This window comes from Toxorhynchites rutilus, chromosome 2 (assembly GCF_029784135.1).
Source record: "Toxorhynchites rutilus septentrionalis strain SRP chromosome 2, ASM2978413v1, whole genome shotgun sequence".
NCBI classification, from domain to species: domain Eukaryota; kingdom Metazoa; phylum Arthropoda; class Insecta; order Diptera; family Culicidae; genus Toxorhynchites; species Toxorhynchites rutilus.
The window spans coordinates 260,212,179-260,234,988 of NC_073745.1; the positions used below are offsets into that span (position 1 = coordinate 260,212,179).

At 38.0% G+C, this 22,810-nt stretch overlaps 1 protein-coding gene across 1 annotated transcript in view; it reads right to left on the reverse strand.

The window, feature by feature from the left end:
* The window catches only part of LOC129771384 (uncharacterized), a 191,397-nt gene that overhangs the window by 128,142 nt on the left and 40,445 nt on the right, over nt 1-22,810 (reverse strand). The window contains exon 2 of the mRNA XM_055774971.1: nt 1,665-2,150. Coding sequence (XP_055630946.1) covers nt 1,665-2,150 — 486 coding nt within the window. The remainder of the gene's footprint in view (nt 1-1,664; nt 2,151-22,810) is intronic.

The following is a 22,810-nucleotide window of genomic DNA, read 5'->3' on the forward strand; positions in this document are numbered from 1 at the left end:
GATAGAAAGTTGACGTCTTCAACAAAAGTTCACATGTTCATAAGATTTAAAATTTTGTTCAATATTCTATATCGCTATCTTGACATTAAACAAAATAAGAATAGTTTTATTTTTCTCCAAGAAAACATGAAAAAGCTGTTGTTAGGAAAAAAATGAGTGGGTTATATATATGATATAACGGCAAGGTTGACGTGGGACTACCTTAGCTTAGCAATCATTTGTTTGTATTGATTAAATTTTTGATGGAATGAAACATTTCCTGAATTCAATTAAATTCAATATATTTGCTTTGTGAATAACAAAAATGCCACTGACTTGCATGAATTTGAAATGCCAATTTCCCCACGCTACATGGATTTGAAGTCTGTGTTAGGGAAACTCATTTCAGTCGGAACAAAAATGGCCCCGACTTAAATGTATTTGGAATGCCAATTTCCCCACGTTCCTTTGATTTGAAGTCTGTGTTAGGGAAACACGTTTCAGTCGAAACAAAAATACTCCCGACTTTCATGTATTAGCAATGTCGATTTCCCCAAGGCTGCTTGATTTGATGGCTGTGTTAGGGAAACCGTAGATCGGGCCAATCAAAATGAGGCAGTTAGGGCGTTTAGATAACGCTTAACATTTCACAGTTATTCAATTATTTATCTAATGAAAAATAACATTTTATTAATTGCGATAGAAGCGTAAAAATATTCCCTTTCAATTGATGCAAACATCTTTCCGATCCAGTAAGAAATGTTCGAGTTATAAGCATTCGGAATCTTTAATTTTTTCCCTCATGTTCTGTGTTCAGGTTTTCATTTTACCCCCCATATACTCCGGTTAGACGTATTCAAAAAATCCCTGTAAAAGTGCCCGTCTTTCGATGAATAGGCGACTTGATAAAAATTGTAACGGCTATATTTTTTTAAATATTTTTTGAGAATTTTCATAAAACAGAAAATGAATTTCAATTTTAAAAATCCTTTTTTTCAGTGTATTTTTTTCTAAAAAAATTGGTATTATTTTATGAAAATTTAAACCATTTCTTATATTTCATCCTCTGACCAGTATTACAGTTTTTAATTTATAAATTTTTGTTAAACAATTTGAAAAAATGGCCGTTTCAATAAGTGGTCTAATTTTTTTTAAGATTTCGTATATGTAGAGTTGTTCAAATGACCAATATCTTCACATCCTAAACGTTTCACTGCATGTCGCTGCCATTGGCCCGTCGAGTTGGCATGAAATTCGTCAATTTCCCTATTCCGATTGTTTTTAACGAACTATGTGCTCAATATTGAAAGTGACCGGATTGATTGAAAGATCAGAATCATAAATTTAGCAGAAATAATTTTCGAAATTTCGAGCAATCCATACAACATATTTATCTCCACCAAAAAATTATGTTACGATTGAACTTTGTACTTTGAAGGCAGACACATATTTTGCATACTGCGAGTCGTGTTGAATCCCATTTCAAACACGCTGTTCCGAATCCACTATGTGTTCCGAGAGGAATCATCTACCTCACTGGTCACTGTTTCGAGTGGTGAGAGATATGGGCAGAGCGTGCCAATTTACAGCAGCGCCATTCCGGTGCAGCGCACGTTTTCAATTACCATATCGTACCGTGCAATTTCCAGCCGAGCGAACAGTGCTAATTAGCCACAATCACTTACCTTGCAGTCTTCGCAGTGGTGGATGATCGAGTACCGCTGTCCGCAGTCGTACCGTACCAGCACCTCGGTGAACTCGCAGGTGATCCTGGCGGCCAGGGCGTCCGTTTCCAGCAGGTCACTCAGCATCCTAACACAATCCGGACCGCCGCGCAGCACCGCGGCGAACGCCTCGTTGTGCAGCGCGCTATCCACGGTACGTTCACAACAATGTCTCAAACGTGTCGTTCGCAACTTGGTCTCAATACTTTGTGACGATTTTTTACAAATTTGTGCTGGACTTAACTCTTCCTTATCGCCCAAATAGTCAAGGCACTGTTGTTTATCATTTAACCGGTTCTCCATGTTATATTTAGTATTATCAATATTGTTTGCCTTAAAGATACTATTTTTATTATTAGACTTAGCCATGCATGGCGGTGGACACCGCGGTGGACCAGGACCTTCGTCTATCCAGGCCACAGGCAGTGTACCGGCTGAACATTGACCCTGAAACGAGAGAAAAAAAGCATATATATTTTTAATATTTTTCAAAAGAATACCAAACCGTGAAATAAGAATATTTGCAGTTGATGGTGCATACAGTTCAGAAGTTAATTTCTTGTTTACTGCTCATCTTCAATTGAAATCGGAACAAAGCGGCAAAGCATTAATGCTGATTGATGCTGATAAACACTTGCCCAGTTAACATCAACTTATTTACAGCCCAGTCATTCGGCGGGACTCTCCGACATTTCAATTATATTCCCCTTTTTTCCGGACGGTCGCCAGCTTATTGCTGTTTCGCGATTCTAGGTAAAAGACTGGCGCTGCATTCCGTGACTCATTCGGTACCGCATACCGGAAAGGAGCACAGCGTCAAAGGCACACAATGACGTAACCACCGAGTTGTTTTTCCCGTGGTTCGTTGCCGCGTTACTTTGTATTGCTACCTACCATAGCGCTCACCGCGGCCGGTGTGGGCGGCTATGACGTCGTTCAGGTAGCCTCCGCTCACGATGAGGCGCATAGTCTTTAGGGGGCGAATGCAAAAAAAAAATTCAGAAGTCCCAAGTGAAAACGTAAAAAATGTAATGATGATTTTTACTTAGCATGGCTATCAGTCTGAGTGAAATAAAAAGGTGTTTTTATCCCATGGAATTTCAACTTTGAACGTAGGTTGCATCTTTTTTTTTTTCGTAAGATAGCGCGGAATTTGTATTGTTTTTCTGAGAATTCTTTTATTAGAGTAGTTGTTATTTTTTTTTTTTTTTTTTATTTAAATCGTTTATTTTTACAGGCTCAGTTACATAGGTTTAAAGGAGCCGAACTCCTTACTGTATTTTTACTAGTATATATACATTTTTCCTTAATTCTAATGTTAATAATATAGGAAACCGATCACTCGCGGTCAACTCGAGTTTAGAAGGGTGACATATTTTCTTCAGGAAAAGGAGGGGATATGAGGATATGTTGACAATGATCACACTCACACTCTCAATCACACTCATCACACTCAATTCTTAAACCTATCTTATATCTAATATGTATTTACATTTCATCTTATTCTTAAGAAGGGATCCGATCTCTCACAAAGGAAAAGGAAAAGGAAAAACTAAGGGTATAAGGACAATCACACACGAAGATCGATAGCTTTAAGGAATACATATATTTGGGACATGTAATCAACGTCTAACCGAGCCAACACGTCTCTCACCGGCATCATGGGCTGCCTTCCTCGGGCCCGAAGGGTGACTACTAAATTCGATCTGGCGACAAGATACAGCTCGCACGACCAAACAACGTGCTCGATGTCGTGGTAACCTTGGCCACAAACACAAAGATTGTTGTCGGCAAGATTAATACGAAAGAGTAGCGCATCTAACGAACAGTGATTGGACATGAGTCGGGAGAAGGTGCGAATAAACTCCCGACTCAAGTCCAGACTTTTGAACCATGGTTTGAGGCTAACCTTAGGGATAATCGAGTGGAGCCACCGGCCCAATTCATCTTCGTTCCATTTGCGTTGCCAGTTAACTAAAGCGGACTAAAGAATAAAATTCATTGAAGGCGATTTGACGCTGATAAATATCGCCTTCAATTGCACCTACCTTTGCTAATGAGTCAGCCCTCTCATTACCCAGAATTGAGCAATGTGAAGGGACCCAGACAAAGGTAATGACATAACAGCGTCTGGATAAAGCACTCAAAATTTCTCGTATTCTCTCAAGGAAGTACGGCGAATGCTTTTCCGGCCTCACTGAACGGATAGCTTCGACAGAGCTAAGACTATCCGTTACAATGTAATAGTGTTCAACAGGTCGTGAGGCGACGCTGTCCAGCGCCCAGTGTATCGCTGCCAATTCAGCAATATACACTGAGCAAGGATTCTGAAGACTGTGTGAGGTGCTAAAAAATTCGTTGAACACTCCAAATCCTGTGGACTCATTCATAGAGGACCCATCAGTAAAGTACATATTATCACAATTGATATCCCCATACTTTGCATCGAAGATCGTTGGAACGATCCTCGATCGAAGATAATCTGATGTTCCATGGATATTCTGCTTCATGGACAGATCAAAATGCACAGAGGAATTGATGTAGTCAGGAAAACAAACACGGTTGGGAATATACGAAGAAGGAACAACCTGCATAGAGGTGAATTCATGATATGAACTCATGAATCTAGAATGAAAATTTAGCTCGATCAATTGCTCAAAATTTCCGATCACCAATGGATTCATAACCTTACACCGGATGAGGAACCGAAGAGATAATAAATTGAAGCGATCTTTTAGTGGGAGTACGCCTGCCAAAACCTCGAGACTCATGGTATGCGTTGAGGGCATACATCCCAACGCAATACGGAGACAAAGATACTGAATTCGCTTGAGTTTAATGAGGTGTGTTTTGGCAGCTGATTGAAAACAGAAACTGCCATACTCCATCACTGAGAGAATAGTTGTTCGATACAACATAATAAGATCTACGGGATGGGCTCCCCACCAGATGCCGGTAATTGTACTGAGAAAGTTTATTCTTTGTTGACATTTTTTACTCAGATACCTAATATGGTCGAAAAAAGTTGAAGTTTTGGTTTTGCTGGTCTATGCTTCCTAGAAAAAACCACCATCTCTGTTTTCTCCGTGGAGAATTCGATCCCTAGCCCAATGGCCCAGGTTGAAAAATTGTTCAAAGTATCTTGTAAGGATTCTTGCAGGTCGGATTCGTTTGATCCTACGACAGACACCACTCCATCATCTGCAAGTTGTCTTAGGCTGCAATTTTGTGTAAGGCAATTGTCAATGTCGCTTACGTAGAAGTTATACAAAAGGGGGCTTAAACATGAGCCCTGGGGGAGTCCCATGTAAGAGACCCGACTTACTGCCGAATCTCCGTGAGAAAAGTTCAAATGTTTCTCACAAAGCAAGTTATATAACATATTATTCAATAGAGGCGGCAGACCCCGAGATTGTAATTTGTCTGACAAAACCTCTATTGAAACAGAATCAAAGGCCCCCTTAATGTCCAAGAATACTGAAGCCATTTGTTTTTTTTTTCGGCGTAAGCCATTTGAAAATCTGAAGAAAGCAACGCAAGACAATCATTCGTCCCCTTGCCCCTGCGGAACCCATATTGTGTATCTGAGAGTAGGCCATTCGTTTCAACCCATCGATCAAGGCGAAACAAGATCATTTTCTCCAACAATTTCCGTATACAAGACAGCATTGCTATTGGGCGGTACGAATTGAAGTACGCGGGTTTTCCGGGTTTTTTAATAGCTATAACTCGCACTTATCTCCAATCATCTGGAACAATATTATGCTCCAGAAACTTTATAATTCAACAATAAATTCAACAAGCGATGTTTCGCCACATCAGGGAGATTTTTCAGCAAGTTGAACTTAATTCTATCCGATCCCGGAGCAGAATTGTTACATGAAAGGAGAGCAAGAGAGAATTCTACCATCGAAAACTCGGAATCAAGATCGCACCTATCTTGTGGTATATCTCGAATAATTCTTTGCACTGGAGCGGAATCGGGACAAACCTTTCGTGCAAAATTAAAAATCCATCGATGTGAATATTCCTCGCTTTCATTGGATGAAGAGCGATTTCTCATGTTTCGAGCCACTTTCCATAATTTTTTCATTGACGTTCCTCGTGATAAACCTCCCACGAAATTTCGCCAATAAGCACGTTTTTTCCCTTTGATCAAGTTTTTAAATTGATTTTCAAGGTCCAAATACGTTTGAAAATTCTCAATGGTTCCACGTTTCCGAAAAGCTTTAAATGCATTCGATTTATCTCCATAAAGCTTGGAACACTGGCCATCCCACCATGGATTGGGAGGCCTTCGACGAATAGTGGAACCTGGGATGGGTTTCGTTTGAGCGCGAATCGCGCTGTCATAGATCAAACGAGAAATGAAGCTATACTCCTCCAATGGAGGCAAACCGTCTCTGGAATTGATGGCTAGAGCAATCGCGTCCGCATATTTTTTCCAGTCAATGTGTCTTGTGAGGTCGTATGCCATGTTTATTGATTCAGAAGAAATCAACCCATTGGTGATAGAAATTTTGATTGGCAAGTGGTCACTACTGTTGGGATCCTGGATTACATTCCACTTGCAATCTAACGATAGTGAATTCGAGCAAAGCGAGAGGTCAAGAGCACTTGGGTTAGCAGGAGGTTTAGGTACACGTGTTGTTTCCCCAGTGTTCAAAACGGTCATATTGAAGCTGTTACAAAGGTCATATATCAACGATGAACGATTATCGTCGTACGGTTCCCCCCAGGCAGTTCCGTGAGAGTTGAAGTCTCCCAAGATTAATCGTGGCTCAGGAAGGAGTGAGCACATGTCAACAAGTGGCTTGCGGCTAACCGCAGCTCTCGGAGGCCAATACAAGCTGACTATACAGAGGTCTTTGCCTCTGATGTTTGCATGACAAGCAACAGCTTCGATCCCTCCTATAGGTGGAAGGTCAATTCTAAAAAATGAGTGACACTTATTGATCCCCAATAGTACCCCTCCGTATCTGTCATCGCGGTCCAAGCGTATTATGTTAAAATCGTGGAAAGAGAGATCATTTTGAGAAGAGAGCCAGGTTTCGGACTAAGCAAAAACATCACAATTGAGTTTATGAATTAGAAATTTGAATGTATCCAATTTAGGCATAAGACTACGACAATTCCACTGTAAAACAGTGATATCTCCGACCTCTCTATATAAATTAGACATCAAGAGAGATAATCATTGCAAGGAGGGGCCATGTTTGCATCAATTGCTGCAAAATTGTCTTTAGTACTGGAAGCATTGCGGTGACAATGGTTCTGATGGAGTCGGAAACATTAAAACACGTGAAGATTTGATCCACAAGGTCAGACAACTTTATAAATCCCGATTGGGAAGTTGAACTTGACGGAAAAACAGGGACAGTTGGGGTTTTTGATGTCCCCTCGAGTGCTGGGTCGTTCGAAGGTGAACTATTACCACGGAGGCCAGGAGGGACCTGATTTTGCTTATCCGCTGCACTCGATTTTTTGGGCAAGCTAACAGGGGGTATCACCGGAGGGACTTGTCCTTGAACTTTGGGAGTGGTCACATTTTTGCGCCGGGGATTCCCTTGAGAATTAAACGGCGTGCCCCCGTTAGCTGTATCCGCTTCCATTTCGTCAACTGGCAACGTAGCGAAGACATTGTGTGTATTGATTGGTTGTTATTCTTGAGCCAGTGGAGAAGCGCCCTTCAAAATTTCTGCGAAAGTGCGTTTAGAGCGTTCCCTCAAAGAGCGCTTCTGTTTCTCCCAGCGAGCCTTGTATGTTTCACAAGCTGAGAGCACGTGTGGGGATCCCCCGCAATATGGACACTTATGCTCAGTCGCACTGCAGGATTTCCCCTCATGTTGCTCTCCGCAAGTGGCACATCGTTCTTTATTGGCACAATAAGCAGCCGTGTGACCAACTGACTTGCACTTTAGACAAGTCATTGGCTTTGGAATAAAAAGTCGCACGGCTAACCTCAATTTATCTACCATCACGTAGTCAGGGAGAGCTGAACCAGCGAAGGTGACTCGAAACGAGTTGGACGGCGTAAATTTCTTTTCTTCTCCTTCATGGGAGACTGTTCCGAGCTGGCGGCAACCCAAGATCTTAACAGTCGTCGAGGGCAGTTTTTTAAAACGGCCGGTACCTTCACTCGTAATGTATTCGCACGTCAAGCCCGTTTCGGTTATCACACCCTCAATTTCGACTATGTGAGAGGGAATGTAGACCCGATACTCAATTGTAAAATGCTGATCGACAACAATCTTGTTTGCGTCTTTTCGATCATTCACGACAACTCGCAATTTGTTTGGTCTAACCTTCGAAATTTCCGAAACGGAGGTATACCTTGCCAGATCTTTCGCGATCTGCATGACTCAACGCCTTTCCATTTGGCTTAGGCCTGAAGAAAACAACCCAGGGACCAGTTCCGGGCGCATCTTCTGGATAGACCTTTACACGGGGAGTGGGAATAACAGGGGGGAAGGCGAGGACGGGGATTGAGAGTGGGAAGGCGAAGGTTGAGAAGGAGCGGGAAGAACAGAGGGAGAAGACGAGGTTGGAGGTAGATGATGATGATGATGATGACCCACCTCATACCCCTACAAAGGTTTGAACTGGCCGATTTATCTAATAGATAATATTTATATTTAACCAAATTAAGATATCAGTATTATAAAACAAAACAGCGAACTGACTCTGTTGCAGGCATGAATTTCTATTAATCGAACATCATAAATAGGCAAAAACTTTAAAAGAAAAACAATGGTCCTATCCTTATCGACATTATCATAATGATAATCCCAACTTCAGACCCAAAGTTTTTTTAAGGCATGTCAAGAAAATTTCCAACCCGGGAAGATCCTTGACAGATTGGGAATCGAACCCAATATCTAAAAGTGTCTACTTAGAACATGATAGAGATCTGCCACATTCACAAATACTCGATATAACCATCTTATGATAAGATAGTTTACGACAATTCTGAATGAGCTATCCCCATTCCAGTTTCCACTTCAGACCCACATAAAAATTTCATTATATATCAGTGTTCTGCCAGTGTTCCATTAACATAGTCCAGGCCGACCAAACGCGCGCGAGGCTCAAACTCTCGTAGACAACGCTTATTACTTTTTTTTTTTACAATATACATAAACAAAACAAAAAAAAAATCATCATCATCAGTACGAACATGGTAGTTTAACCTGTAAATAAATTTTATTAATTTTTATCAATTGCAAACATAAATGAATGATTTAGGAAAAATTATAAAACCTGTTTACAAAACAGATTTTACGTGTGAAATACACATTTTCTTGAACTCTGCCATTGTTGCCGCACGTTTAATTTCTCTGGGCATCGAATTGAAGAAATTTATACCTTTATATAACAACGAGTTCTGCGACCTACTAAACATAAAGTTGGGTGTTCTTGCATCATTCGCGTTTCTTGTATTGTATCTATGAACATCACTTCCTCTTTCAATTCGATCACACAAATATCGAGGCAGCATATCGTTCAAAATTTTGAAGATGAACACCATTGTCATGTAATAAATTCTCTGCTTCACAGATAGCCACTGTAGCGCGTCCAACATCAAACTGGAGGAAGTGTATCTACTACATCTTAAAATCAAACGCATTACTTTATTTTGTAAACGCTGCAATCTCGTTAATTGTGTATTATTTGCAAGGAAGAGGATCGACGAGCAAAAATCTATGTGCGGTGAAATCAATGATTTATACAATTTAATTTTACTGTTTATTGTCAACTCTTTCTTCAAACGACACAAAACGCCGTACTTCTTGGCAATCTTTTTGATGACATTATTGATGTGAGACTTGAAAGTTAACGTGTCATCAATAATAACTCCTAAGTATTTGATTTCTTTCACGCGTTCTAATGTCTCACCATCTATTTCAAAATTTACGTCAATACTGGAGTTTGCTGCAGAAATGAGCATGTATTTTGTTTTGCCAACATTTAACTTTAATTGTTTAAATTTAAGCCACTGAGCCAGAGAATGCAAATCTTCGTCTATGTGTTCCGCGGTTTCTTTTATATCCTTAGCTGCGATGAACAGGACAGTATCATCCGCGAACAAATTAATGTCACAGTATCGTAAAATTCGTCGCAGATCATTTATGTATAAAATAAACAAAATAGGTAGAGTGTATAAAATAAACAAAATAGGTAGTGGTAGAGTGGGATCGTTAAGGGCAGATGGGAGATTTGCTACTTTTTTGGAGGGAGGCTTGGTAGGGTTAGCTGACTCGTCCCCAGAAATAGTATCTTCCGTATTTGGAACACGTTTGAGTGACTTTTTTTTATCCGTTAGGAGGGAACTAGAGTCAGAGACCTCCATATCCGAAGGTCCCCCACTCTCTGCCATTTTAAATTTTCACTTATATTCTAAGTATTTTTTTGAACAATATTTCACATAAAATAATTCACAAAAACAAAAAAAAAACTTATAATTATTACATATTTTCTCTCAGTATATTTAATGTTATTCACCTATGAACGCACTCCAGTGCAGATGAACGGGAGCGTGCTGAAAGCTCGTTGGTGGTGGGAATGTGCCTACGACACCACTACACACAGTCGTCGGTGAAAGCTTATCCGCACTGTCACTGTTGGCACGATGACTCGGCGAAATCTTCAATGTCGGCGAAGCAGCGACAAAACAAAAACCAATGCTTGGCTTTCCGAGGATGAAAGCCTCTATCCACTTGCAGGCAGGGCACTTCACTCACTATCCAGATAGCGAAATGAACTCTTCAGCGGCAAAAAAAACAACAATCACGCGGTAACCGATAACGGAACTTGGACGCGACTTTCCTTCGTCTGGTTACTTCGGGCAATCGGCGAAGAATGAGTAGTTGTTATGTTACATGTGTTTTTAAATATTTTTTTTTTTTTGGAAATACATCGTGGAAAATAAAATTCCCGAAAAAATAAAATCGGATCTCTAAAACGTGTTAATGGAAAATCAAGCGATTTTTAATTATGAAAGCATCATAACTATTGAGTGCCATTCGGCAATGGCATCAGAAATTATCATGATGCAAAACACCAACATATTCTGGATGATTTTTGTTTTTTTCGACAGAAACATTTGTTCTAGTTAGCTACTTATATATTTCTGCTTCAATGTGTGTATGTCGAGAAAGAAAACATTGTTTTTTCTTCCTACTTGCAAGCAAAATAACGACGAATTCAATTAGCCTCATCATCAAGCTTCCATCCAGATTTTTCCAGTAAGCGAATTGAGTATAACCATTTGCTACTAAGATAATGTTGATTGTATGAACAACTACCTTTGAAGTCATCATCCATCTACTTTGATCTATTGAGTTAGGCAAACGGCTGAATGAATCAAAATGAAATTTTCCTGTATGTTAGATATAATTAAGATATTAGAATAATAGTTTACTTACCAACATAAGTTTTTGCTGCAATGTACAAACACTGCACGGAATAAATGAAAAAAAAAATCTTCTTCGAAATTTTTGCGTATTTCACATACACACACCATTTCTTCTTCGAGAATTTTGTAAAAATAACTTTTTTCGGTTTTTTTAAGCTTTTTCACTACAAATATAGCTTAGATTGAATGAAAAATTACCCTTAACTTCAATGATTTTCTGTATGCGTTATGGGAATGTTCTAGTCTAGAAATTCTAAAACAAATAACTTTTTACTTCAAATTTCTAAAGTTAAGACCAGTCTTCCATGTTTCACAAAAAAACACTGCGTCCGGGATAAACATGTCCACGCTGCTGCTCGCAGTTTTGTGTTTGAATACAAACATGATTTTTTCGTACCTATGTTTGAAAATGTGACATGTTTGTATTCGTAGTATGTTTGGACATACGATGTTTAATCCCAATGTTTCACATGATGTTCGAACGTGGTGTACAGTTTCTCTTGCATTTTCACCCCAAGCACAGGCAGTGCGTAGAGTAGAAGAAGCGAATCGGACACCACACCACCACCACTCAACGCGTGGTGTGTTGGTATGTTGACATGGAAAAAATGCTTTCCTATCATGACAATGGGTGCTTCGTCTAAAATATTGGGCAAATAGAATAAACCTCTTTATCTGTTCTGAACAAAATAAACGTCGATTGATATCAGAGTTTTTCACTATTAATATCATTAGTGGACGCATCGATTTATATATTGAATTCATGTAACATTCGCTATTATTAGCTATTTGAACAAGTACTCAAATTGAATAGAGCGTGGCGGAGATGTTTAGTTACCCACAACAAATTTTACAATATTTCTATAATTTTAATCGAACATAAAGCACCAGAATTATTCAGCAGTGACATGTTAGGCGTGACGCTAACCACTCGACTACGGGAGCAACAATTTTGGCTGGAATACAAATGGCCAATACTGCCGAGCTATAAATCGAGCGAGGAAGAGAAAAAGAAAGGATGATGCAATCGCATGCATACATAGCATATGTCGTGCAGTGTAAGTGTAGCTTTTAGTTTTTTCCTTCATTCAGTTTGTGATAACATCGAGAAATTAATGGTGTGTTTCAGCCGCTGAAATTTCTCTGCTGGTTCTGCTGTGTGCCGCTGAAGGTTGCATCTAAAACTAAGTTTTTTGGTATTTATTTTTTTGGTCAGGATTTGTACGACGTCGCCCGCTGTGCAGTCGGTTCCCCAGATTTTAATTGCCAACATGTACGCAAAAAAATTCTCATAGAAAGCTTCTTTCTATTTAGAGAATGTTTTCTTTGCACGAAACCAAGGATTATTTAATCAGACTTGCAAAATGTGCATGAACATAGCCTCTTAGTTCGTGCAACTTTTGTAATGCGAACTAAATTTCAAGTTCGTTTCTGTGAAAAAGTATTCTACCAAGAAATGTTTTGGGATGAATAATTTCTTTCCGTGTATGAAAAGAAACGAAACGAAAGCAATGAATACTGCGACTTCTGGTGATATATATATATATATATAAACATCGTGTTTGTTTTCAAATGTTTATGTTTGTGTATCATTGTTCGTGTTCGGGATAGACATTCAACACTAGCGAAAATCATGTTCGAATTCAAACAAAAACATGGTATTTTCACATCGCGTGGTCATGTGTAAGTGTTTTTCGGAAGACTGGTCAAGACATTCGAAGAGAGTCGGTCGGTCGGTCGTCGAGTGCAGACGCATTCTCGGTTGTTCCGTGTATATTGTTATTTAGAGCCGCTAGATATAGTTCGACAAGAACAAACGTTTTCTCACAACAAGCCTTTCTGTCTAAATTAATCGTGATTGTGGTTTTATGTGCTATTGCTAAAATAATTGTGATATGTGTTGAAATGCATGATGTTTTAGAGGAATTTGATCGGAGAGATTCACTGCAGCTGCAAATTAGTTGCAGAATCATTTCACCTCGAATAATGCGCACACTGATTAACGCTTCCGTAGTTGTGTTCAGTCCGAAATTTTCGTTGAACACATTCCAGAACCGTGAAAAAACGTTCTTTTGTCAATAATTAAACAGTGGAAGAACAAAGAAAGAAATAGTTTTGAAAAGATTTCCGATTTCTGTTATTCTTTACACATAGGGTAACACGGGGTGATTTGGACCACCCCATTATCTCAAAAAGTACGGCTCAACTTGGATTTTTTATAATGTCATCTTCTTCTATTAATGAACCGTATGTAACTAACGTAAAAAAACTTTGGTAAAATTCGACAGGTGGAAGGAAATGGTAGCATGAACACATCAAGCACTTTGATTGTCAAAAAATGTGAATTTTTCGATCGTGGTTTTAAGGTCTTTCCCGCTGATTAAACAAAACTTTTCGTGTATTGCACAGTAAAGTTCTGTTCGCCTACAGAAGAGGAACAATTTGATGCAGCGAAACTGTAAGTTTGATAACAATAAATGAAATTAATTGCATTTTAATTTTTGCATGTTGTGTGGGGTGACATGGACACGTTTTTGTGGGGTGAATTGGTCCTACCGATTTGAGGTTTTTCTTTGGTCTAATTGATTCCAGATGCCGCTGAATTACAAAAAGAGGATGGGCAGACAACGTTGGAAGAAGGAGGAGCTTCAAAGAGCAACGCAGGCCATCGAGACCAAGCATCGAAAGTGTTCGAAAATGTTCGAACAACAGTGAAAAAATCCATGCAGAATTCGAGATGGTCTCAATCCAATTCTTCTGGTCTGAAATCTGGCCATGATACCTGGTATCGATCCCAGAACACTGTTACTGATTGTAGCATTATTCCAAAATACTTTACATAAACATAACTATGTTTTTTTCGATGAAACACACACTGGACCAAATCACCCCGCATCAAATTTTAATGTTCAAAAATCATATCTTTTATTTTATTATATATTTGGTAGTTTAAAGCTTCATAATGATTAAACATTATTGATTGAGAGAAAACAAGTGTAGCTTAGTATTCAATGTGACATTTTTCATTTAGACCGTATTGGTTTGGAAATATTAGGCGATTTGCTTAGGTGGTCCAAATTCCCCCCTTTTCCCCTACGTGGATCGTGGAGAGTCATCGAAGGAAGAAATAGTGTGCGTGTTCTTCTCCCATGCACTCTTCCAAGAGTGCAGCCTTTCGCTATCGTGAGAATTTCCGCGTAATGATGGTCGTGTGCGTAATGAAATGTGCAAAGTGCAATACAGGTCGGACTCGATTATATAAAGTCGACCATTTTTTTCAACAATTATTTTCAAATCCTATACATAATCGAATCTCAAAAAGACAATTTTTTCATTAATGTATGAATGTCAAACGTTAATAGAAAATAGCTTTTTTTGTGATTCGATAATGTTTATAATCGAGTCCGACCTGTAATAGTATGGAAGTTTTTCGGGAAGAATAAGGAAGAGCATGGAAAGAGATTCAAACGTGCAAATGAAAAAGGACCTTTTCTCTTCATGAACGCCCTGAAGGTCACGACTGTGAAGTTAATTAAGCGAATGAAAAACACACCTCTTCACCCTATGTGAAATATTTTTTTTACATGCTAGAATATTAAAATTTAATGTGTGTACTGTACTCATTACATCCATAATAGAAAAGTTTTTGTAGTGTAGTACTACCACATTCAGCAGAGTCTCATCATCATTAATATTTGGATCGTTGATGATATGTCTAGTTTTAGGATGTGCTAAGCTAAGTAGTATATGTATCGTGAAATAGAGAGGAGTGAGGAATCTTCACATTCAAGCTCTGAGCAGAGAGAAATAAGAGAAAACAGGAATACAATACAAACATTCCTGTTTTCTCTTATTTCTCTCTGCTCAGAGCTTGAATGTGAAGATTCCTCACTCCTCTCTATTTCACGAGTTAAATTGATAAAAGTGGGGATGTTCAAATCTATTCAGTTTTACGTATTTCTTTCCCTTTTTTTATTTATTTTTTTTGCAAGGAAGATGGTTTTTTAACAGTCCAGTGATTTGGTTACTAATCTTGCTTGATTGTTTTAATGATTGATTCCTTCAAAATTACAGTTTTCAGATCAATTAAATCAAATTTTGAACGTTATTTTAAAGTACCTCGCTCAAGATTACGTTCTCTAGAATAATTTTAATTATAAATTTCTGAATGATATGTATATTCTAGGTTTTTCAATCACTGTACTCAAATTTCAAATCTCTACCTGATTATATTTCTAATGGAGACTTTCGTGTGAGCTCAGATCCGTATCCTTGAGTATAGTTATATTGAATCGAAATACATATGAATGTTAGATTGTACGATGACTGACGAGGGGAGGCAGGGTATTCTGTTCGTTTGGTGTGGTTGATGCTGGGTGGGGCGGGAGGTCACTGGCAGTCCCACCAGTGTGGTTCTGTGTAGCTTTTTACTTCTCGCGATTGTATGTAATTTGCGCGGCCGCATTTTCGCACAGAGGTGCATCAAATCTAACCAAATACAGTAATCATTCGCTGACTGGTCCTGGTTTAACTGGTCCGCTTTTTAACTGGGCGAACGTTAACTGGTCCTTGGACCAGTTAAATAGCAGAATTTCGTAAACAATCGACGCCATATTCAAATGGAAGATTTGCATTCAAATGTAGTTTGAAATGTTATGAAAATGGACATTATTTTCGCACGACAAAAACATTGATCAAATTACAGAAAAATAATTTCCTAAAACTATACCTTTTGTCGTACTCAATACGAAACTTCCATTGGAATCCTTTTGTTTATCCAATTTCATGATCAACGCGAATAAAAAAATTCATTGAAGTTTCCCTCGATTTTATTTGACGTTTAACATGCCGGACCAGTTAAAACACGAATGTCGATAACTGGTCTTCCCTTTTCGCCCAGTTGGTGAATGTTTACTGTAGTACCTTCAGACGTCGTGCAGGAATTACGTAACGCGAGATAGGGGAGGAGGAGGGTCTAGGTTGCGTTACCTACTGTGTATTAGAGATAGGAAATTACGTTACGTAGGGGAGGTGGGGTTCAAAATCCGGATTTTTAGTGTTACGTAACTTGTGCACGACGCCTTAGTGTGTTAGTTTATATTATAATCGAGGACGATAGTTTCTAGATTAATTCTCTTGGCTCCTTCTAAGGTCCTCCAAAGATAATTCTCCGAATATATAGTAATATATTACACTTCATCGGATCGATTTATTGTAGAGGAGTTCTCTCGGTTACCTTCTCAGGTTTCCCAAATATAATTTCCACCGATACGGTTGGATTATATGCGATAAATATTAGAATATATATAGTCGGTTAAATTCATTTTATAGGTTTTCCTTCTCAGGATACCTAACGTCATTTTCACGTCATTTTCAGATCTCCGTTTGGTGGAGTGGTCGATAGTTCGCGTTTTATAGTTGTTAGTGGGAAGAGGTAAGAATCAGGATTCACTGAGGTAAGTTATGTGATTATATAACTTACCTCAGTGAATCCTGATTCTTACCTCTTCCCACTAACAACTATTCTTCCATGAGACTAGCTAGGGAAACTAGGGAAAATATTTAAAAAAAATTTTTTTTATTTTTTAGACTGCTGGAAATTTGACTGAAAACGATTCTTTGGGCTTGTCAGAAGATCATACCATAGCGGGAATCTATTTATGGAAAGAAATGATACACGCCATTGGACTGGTTTTCGGCTTCCCGCTTCTAAAAAAATCTTGATTTATCATGTGAATAGTATATATTAAATAAAATAATATAAATAGTATTGATAGTATTAAATAGCTTGTTGTAATTGAGAAACGAATAGGATGTAATTTAAGTAATGAATAAGTTTTCACATATTCTTCAAAGTAGACCAAATTGTAGCATTAAATGAGGGAAATGTCTCGAGTTACAATTACAATAAAAAAAAAATATTACCTCAAAAGCCTTATCGCCTTCTGAAGCAATACACTTTTCCGTACGAACAATCCAGTCATCGAAACACTTTTCATAACTGTATTCAGGAATTGCCTCCAGTTCATTCAGCGAATTCGTTTTTTGTCTTCAATGCTGTCAAAACGGGTCCCACGAAGCGTTATTTCAAGTTTCAGTAATAAGAAAAAATCACACGGGGCCATATCTGGAAAGCACGATGCTTGTTCAATCACATTTCTGCTATTTTTGGTCAAAAATTCCTTCACAATGATGCCTATGATAGTTTAGAGTTTATTGTTTACAGTATATTTTTAACGCTGTCAGTTTTTCGAAGTTTGGAAAAAAATGGCGTCATCCCAATGCTTCGGTCAAGGATGTGGCCAAAAGTTGAATCTGTCCAAGTCCGAAAGACCGAGAGGGACCGCGAACGTATAAAGTGCAAAAGGGTCCAAATCGTGACGAACGGCAAAATACGGTCACGGGCCCGAAAACTGTACACCCAGATGCTGACGAAGCCTCATCGTCTCATCATGAGACTTTCGTCAAGGTGAACTTTCGGCAGTTTCCGGGGCTACTGTTCTTCACCGTTCAGCACAAGTTTAAGATTCCGAAGGAAGTAAGGAAGCAGAAACATTCAAAGTTTGCCTAGAAATACATGGTTTACCAAGCGATATGCTCATGTGGCAAACGGAGTGCGCCGTTCGTGACTACCGGGACTGTAAACGGACAGATCCATCTCAAGAAGTGTCTGCTTCCTCTGTTGAAGCAACAGGAAGGTCCTACGATCTTCTGGCTGGATCTATCTTCTTGCTACTATTCAAAGGATGTCCTGGAGTGATACGAAGCCAACGGAATCACTGAGGAAACATGAAGAAAAAGGTAGATTTCCGTACAGAAGAAGCTGCAGTCAAATGTTGTACAGAACCTTATGATTGGACTTAAGCGTAAGGTGCGAGCATAATGTTATAGTATTAAAGTTGAATGAAATAAATAGGCCAAAAGCTTACGAATGGGTTATATTCTATTGTCTGAATGTTTGAAAAGGATCGGTCAACGACGTAACTTTTTTACAGCGTTTTTCCGTGATTCAATTCGATGTGGGACACTCTTATTCAGTCCAAAGTAAATTCAATGTGTTTTCGCAGTAAAATGTTTATGACAAAATAATCTTCATAAAAGGATGAACGACAAAAAAGTTGTCAAGAAGTTTTTTTTTTATCCCATTTATTTATTTCAGGCTCATTAGCATTTTAGCTGTAACAGGGCCGAATTTTAATCGTGTACATGTCACATGGTTATCATATCTATAATTATAGCACATTACATTACACAGTTGCCATTCGCCAGTATTCCTTCTATACCATTGCATATGGTACATTTACACAGTAGCCATTTAGGCGTAAGAGTATTCTGTATTGTATTTTTCTTCCATTATCCAGTTAGACCACCGGACAGCGGAGAAAGTTGATTGATCATTGTTGAGCTATTTATAGAACAGCAGCCCGATGTGTCTTGCAGAGCAGAGCAGTTGTATGGATGAATCGATCTAATTTCGACCGTGGATCGATCTCCATCGCTGATGATTGTTGCGTGGACGTAGCTATTCTGTAACAACACAAAGATGGTCAATGAGGGTCCTAAGTTTTGAACTCACGATCGATCGCTTACTAAGCGAACGCGCAACCAATGTGGCTACGGAGACCCCCCTTCAAGAAGTTGTTGGGGCCAAAATTAGCGCGCGTGTATTATTTTTGTCATTGTTGGAAATGTTTGATTCGAAAGTACATTAACACCCCGAATTGTCCTTGCTGCGCTTTCCGTTCAACCCGCATAAACAGCGCACAATGGTCCAGGAGATGCATTTAAGTGGAAATTGGCATTTAGAGCTTGACAGTTATTCGGGGATAAAAACTGTCTTAGACAAAGTTGTTACTCATGATAGAGCGCTTGTTTTTATGTTGTCAAAATAGGGTGACCAAAATTTTCGATGAAATAAAAAATCCAACTTTCTTATCTTTATAGATAGAGGTAAACATAGTTCGACAATGTTGTGGCTCCAATTATTTGAGACATCTTTGTAGATCAAAGTTTTTCTCTACCTCTTGAAATAACCGATATAACGCTTTTTTTTCTAAATTACGTTATGGTCACCATGAAAAAAACTGATTTTGTTTTTGCTCTAACTTTTATAGTTCTAATTTTACATGCAAACTGTCTTTGAAAGGCTTTTAGAGCTTACTCATACAAACATTTTTCGATGCAGAACTTGTCAATATCTCAACCTTACTCAAAGTTATTGATATTTCTTCCCGAAAAACATGCTCTTTTCATTTGTTTGTCATTCTTTCTGGGGCAAACATAAAAAAAAATGTTTGTCGACGGATTTTTAAAGAACAGATTTCACTCTATATAACATGTGATTTTCAAAACTATGTTATTGTGTTTGAGTAAATTAAAATTTAAATCATGAGTTTGTGGATAAAAACTCATCAATAACTTTGAGCAGGATTAAGATATACATGTTCTGCATCGCAAAATATTGGTATTGATAAGCTCTAAAAGTCGTATGAAGACCATTTCGATGTAGAATTTTAAATATAAAAGTTAGAGTAAAGAAAAACAGTTTTTTCATAGTTACCCTAATGCAACTCAGATAGAAGGCGCTAAAAACAACTTTGTGGGAGATATTTATTGTTTAGACAGAAACTGTTTTAGACAAAGTTGTTACATATGATAGAGCGCTCATGTTTATGTTATCAAAAATAGGGTGACCAAAATTGTCGATGAAATGAAAAATCTAACTTTCTTATCTTTATAGATAGAGATAAACATAGTTCAACGATGTTGTAGCCCCAGTTATTTTAAACAACTTTGTAGAACAAAGCTTTTTTCTATCCTTTAAAATAATCGATTTAACGCTTTTTTCTAAGTAGCATTAGGGTGACCATGAAAAAACGTGTTTTTTTCTGCTTTAACTTTTATATTTCCTTAATCCTACTCAAAGTTATTGATGATTCTTTACCCAAAAACTCATGATTTCAATTTTAATTTACTCAAACACAAAAAATAACATAGTTTTGAAAACCACACATCATGTAGAGTGAAATATGCTCTTTCAAATGCCGCCAATAAACTTTGTTTACGTTTGCCCCAGAAAGAATGATAAACAAATGAAAAGAGCATGTTTTTTGAGAAGAAATGCCAATAACTTTGAGTAAAGTTTTAATATAGACAAGTTATGCATCGAAAAATGTAGTAAGCTCTAAAAGTCTTTCGAAGACAGTTTGCATGTAAAATTTTAAACATAAAAGCTAGAGCAAAAAAAAACAGTTTTTTTCATGGTGACCCTAAAGTAACTTGGAAAAAAAGCGCCATATCGGTTTCTTCAAGAGATAGAGAAAAACTTTGTGGTACAAAGATGTTGCAAATAATTGGAGCTACAAAATTGTTGAACTATGTTTACCTCTATCTATAAAAATAAGAAAGTTAGATTTTTTATTTTATCGAAAATTTTGGTCACCCTATTTTTTGACAACATAAAAGCAAGCGCTCTATCATTAGTAACAAATTTGTCTAAGACAGTTTTTGTCTAGAGAATAACTGTCGAATTCTGAAGGCTAATTTCGACTTAAATGCATCTCCTGGACCATTGGGCACCGTTTGCACAATATCAGTGTCAGTCCCAGCTCCCATAGATAATTATTGTATAGTTAGAAAATAGTCAGAAATTCGACTAGAAAGTAGTCACATTTCGTAAAACATCTGGAAACAAACCATATACACTGATGGACATAAATATTCGGCATATGCATGAATCTGCCACGAATGTTTTTTTTACTAAGCGATATTATTCCAATCCACTTCCGAAGGTTATTCAAGTGATACAATATAGTCTTATTATAAATTTACTTTATTGGGAAATCAAAACAATGAAAACAATTAGCTTATTTTACAAAAATCATAACTTTATCTTCAAATTCAGCTGGACAAAAGTATTCGGCACTTAGAACATTTCTCCAAAAAACATTTCTGAACAAATTATCTAGACATTTAATATCTTGTGTTTAATCCTTTCTGTGCAATGACCTCTTTCAATCGATTTGTCATTGAGTGTACCAGCTTCTCGCATACCTTAGGCTCGATCTTATACCATTCTTCACGAAAAATATCTTTCAGCTGCTTTTGTGATGTTACATGATGTTCACGTACACGTCGATCTAGAACATCCCACAAATGCTCTATGGGATTCATATCCGGTGATTGGGGTTGCGTTTTGTGCTGATAGGGTGTATTATATAGCAGCCAGAGGCATACCGCTTCCGCAGTATGTTTAGGGTCGTTGTCTTGTTAGAAGCAGAAATTGCTCTCTATACCCAACTTTTCAGCACTTTCTTCATATTTTCTTTCAAAATATTTGTATATTGCTCCTTTTTCATGATACCATCTACATATACCAATTCCCCGACAACGGATGCTGCCATACAGCCCCAGACCATGACTGATGCACCTCCTTTTTCACGGGAGCTTGAACATTTTTCTTCTGCAGCTCAGTATCCGGTTTTCGCCATACCAATACCCTTCCATCTGATTTGTAAACATTGAATTTGCCCTCATCGGAAAACAGCACATTGTGCCAGAAACTAATCGGGTGATTTTGGTAATCTTTCGCAAAGTTCAACCTTTTAGCCTTTAGCCAACCTAATTAACCTTGCTAATAAGAGGTTTCTTACGACAAACACGGGCTTTATATTGGGCATTATACAACACTCTGCGCACCGTTCTGGAAAGAACATCTTGCCCAGCAGCTCTCCTCGCACTTTTGACGAAGATGTTTTCAGTTCTTTCTCAATAATTTGTATTATTTTTCGCTTTTCTCTATCCGTTAACTTGCAAGGACTTCCCGTCCTAGGTTTTTTGTCGAAGTTATCGCTGTTCTTATAACGATTGATAATATCCTTTACCGTTGTTCTTGGCATACCAACACTCCTAGCTATTTCGGAAACTGTGTTATTCATTTTGAACAAATTCAAAACAATTTTCCTTTTCTCCATCGTAGTTTCCTTACATTTCCTGCCCATTTTGTTACCACGGAATAAAAATTATACGAACGCAGCCGATTTTTATTAAAAATATACAAAAGTGATTAAATGTGTCAGGTTCATTCATTAACAGTGTTTCCAGATCTTTATGGATCGATAAATTAACATTTTTTTCAAGGTGACGAATACTTCTGTCCAATTAAAAATGTGGAACTCGGCCTTTTTCTTTCCTGTAATTTATTAAAGCAGGGTAAATCATTGAAAACTTCTACTGTCTAGATAGAGTACACTTCACAGAATCTACTGCACCTGCACAGTTGAGTTTATTTTTTTGTGTATGTGATACAAATGCGATAAATTAATTCATGACGAATACTTATGTCCACCAGTGTATATTTTTATTTTCTTATTTTGTAACTGCCAGTCCCAGTCAGTAAGCGCTTTCCTACCAAAAAGCTAAACGTTGGCCCTAGGGACCGACGTGGGGCTCAACGTGTTAAGGCTGACAGCCAGGTCAAGATTTTTGAAGATATGTTATCAGATGATGAATGAGTTCGATGAGTTCGTCAGTTCGTCAGCTCCTAGGCCAGTTTATTTGCACAAAACGAAATTCACAATCAATGACTTATTGTGAATGATAATAAAGTAGTAGAAACTGTTCTGTGTCAACAACCCAACAGAATCTAATCAAAACGATCTCTTCTAATAACAATAAAGTAATGTATGGAAAT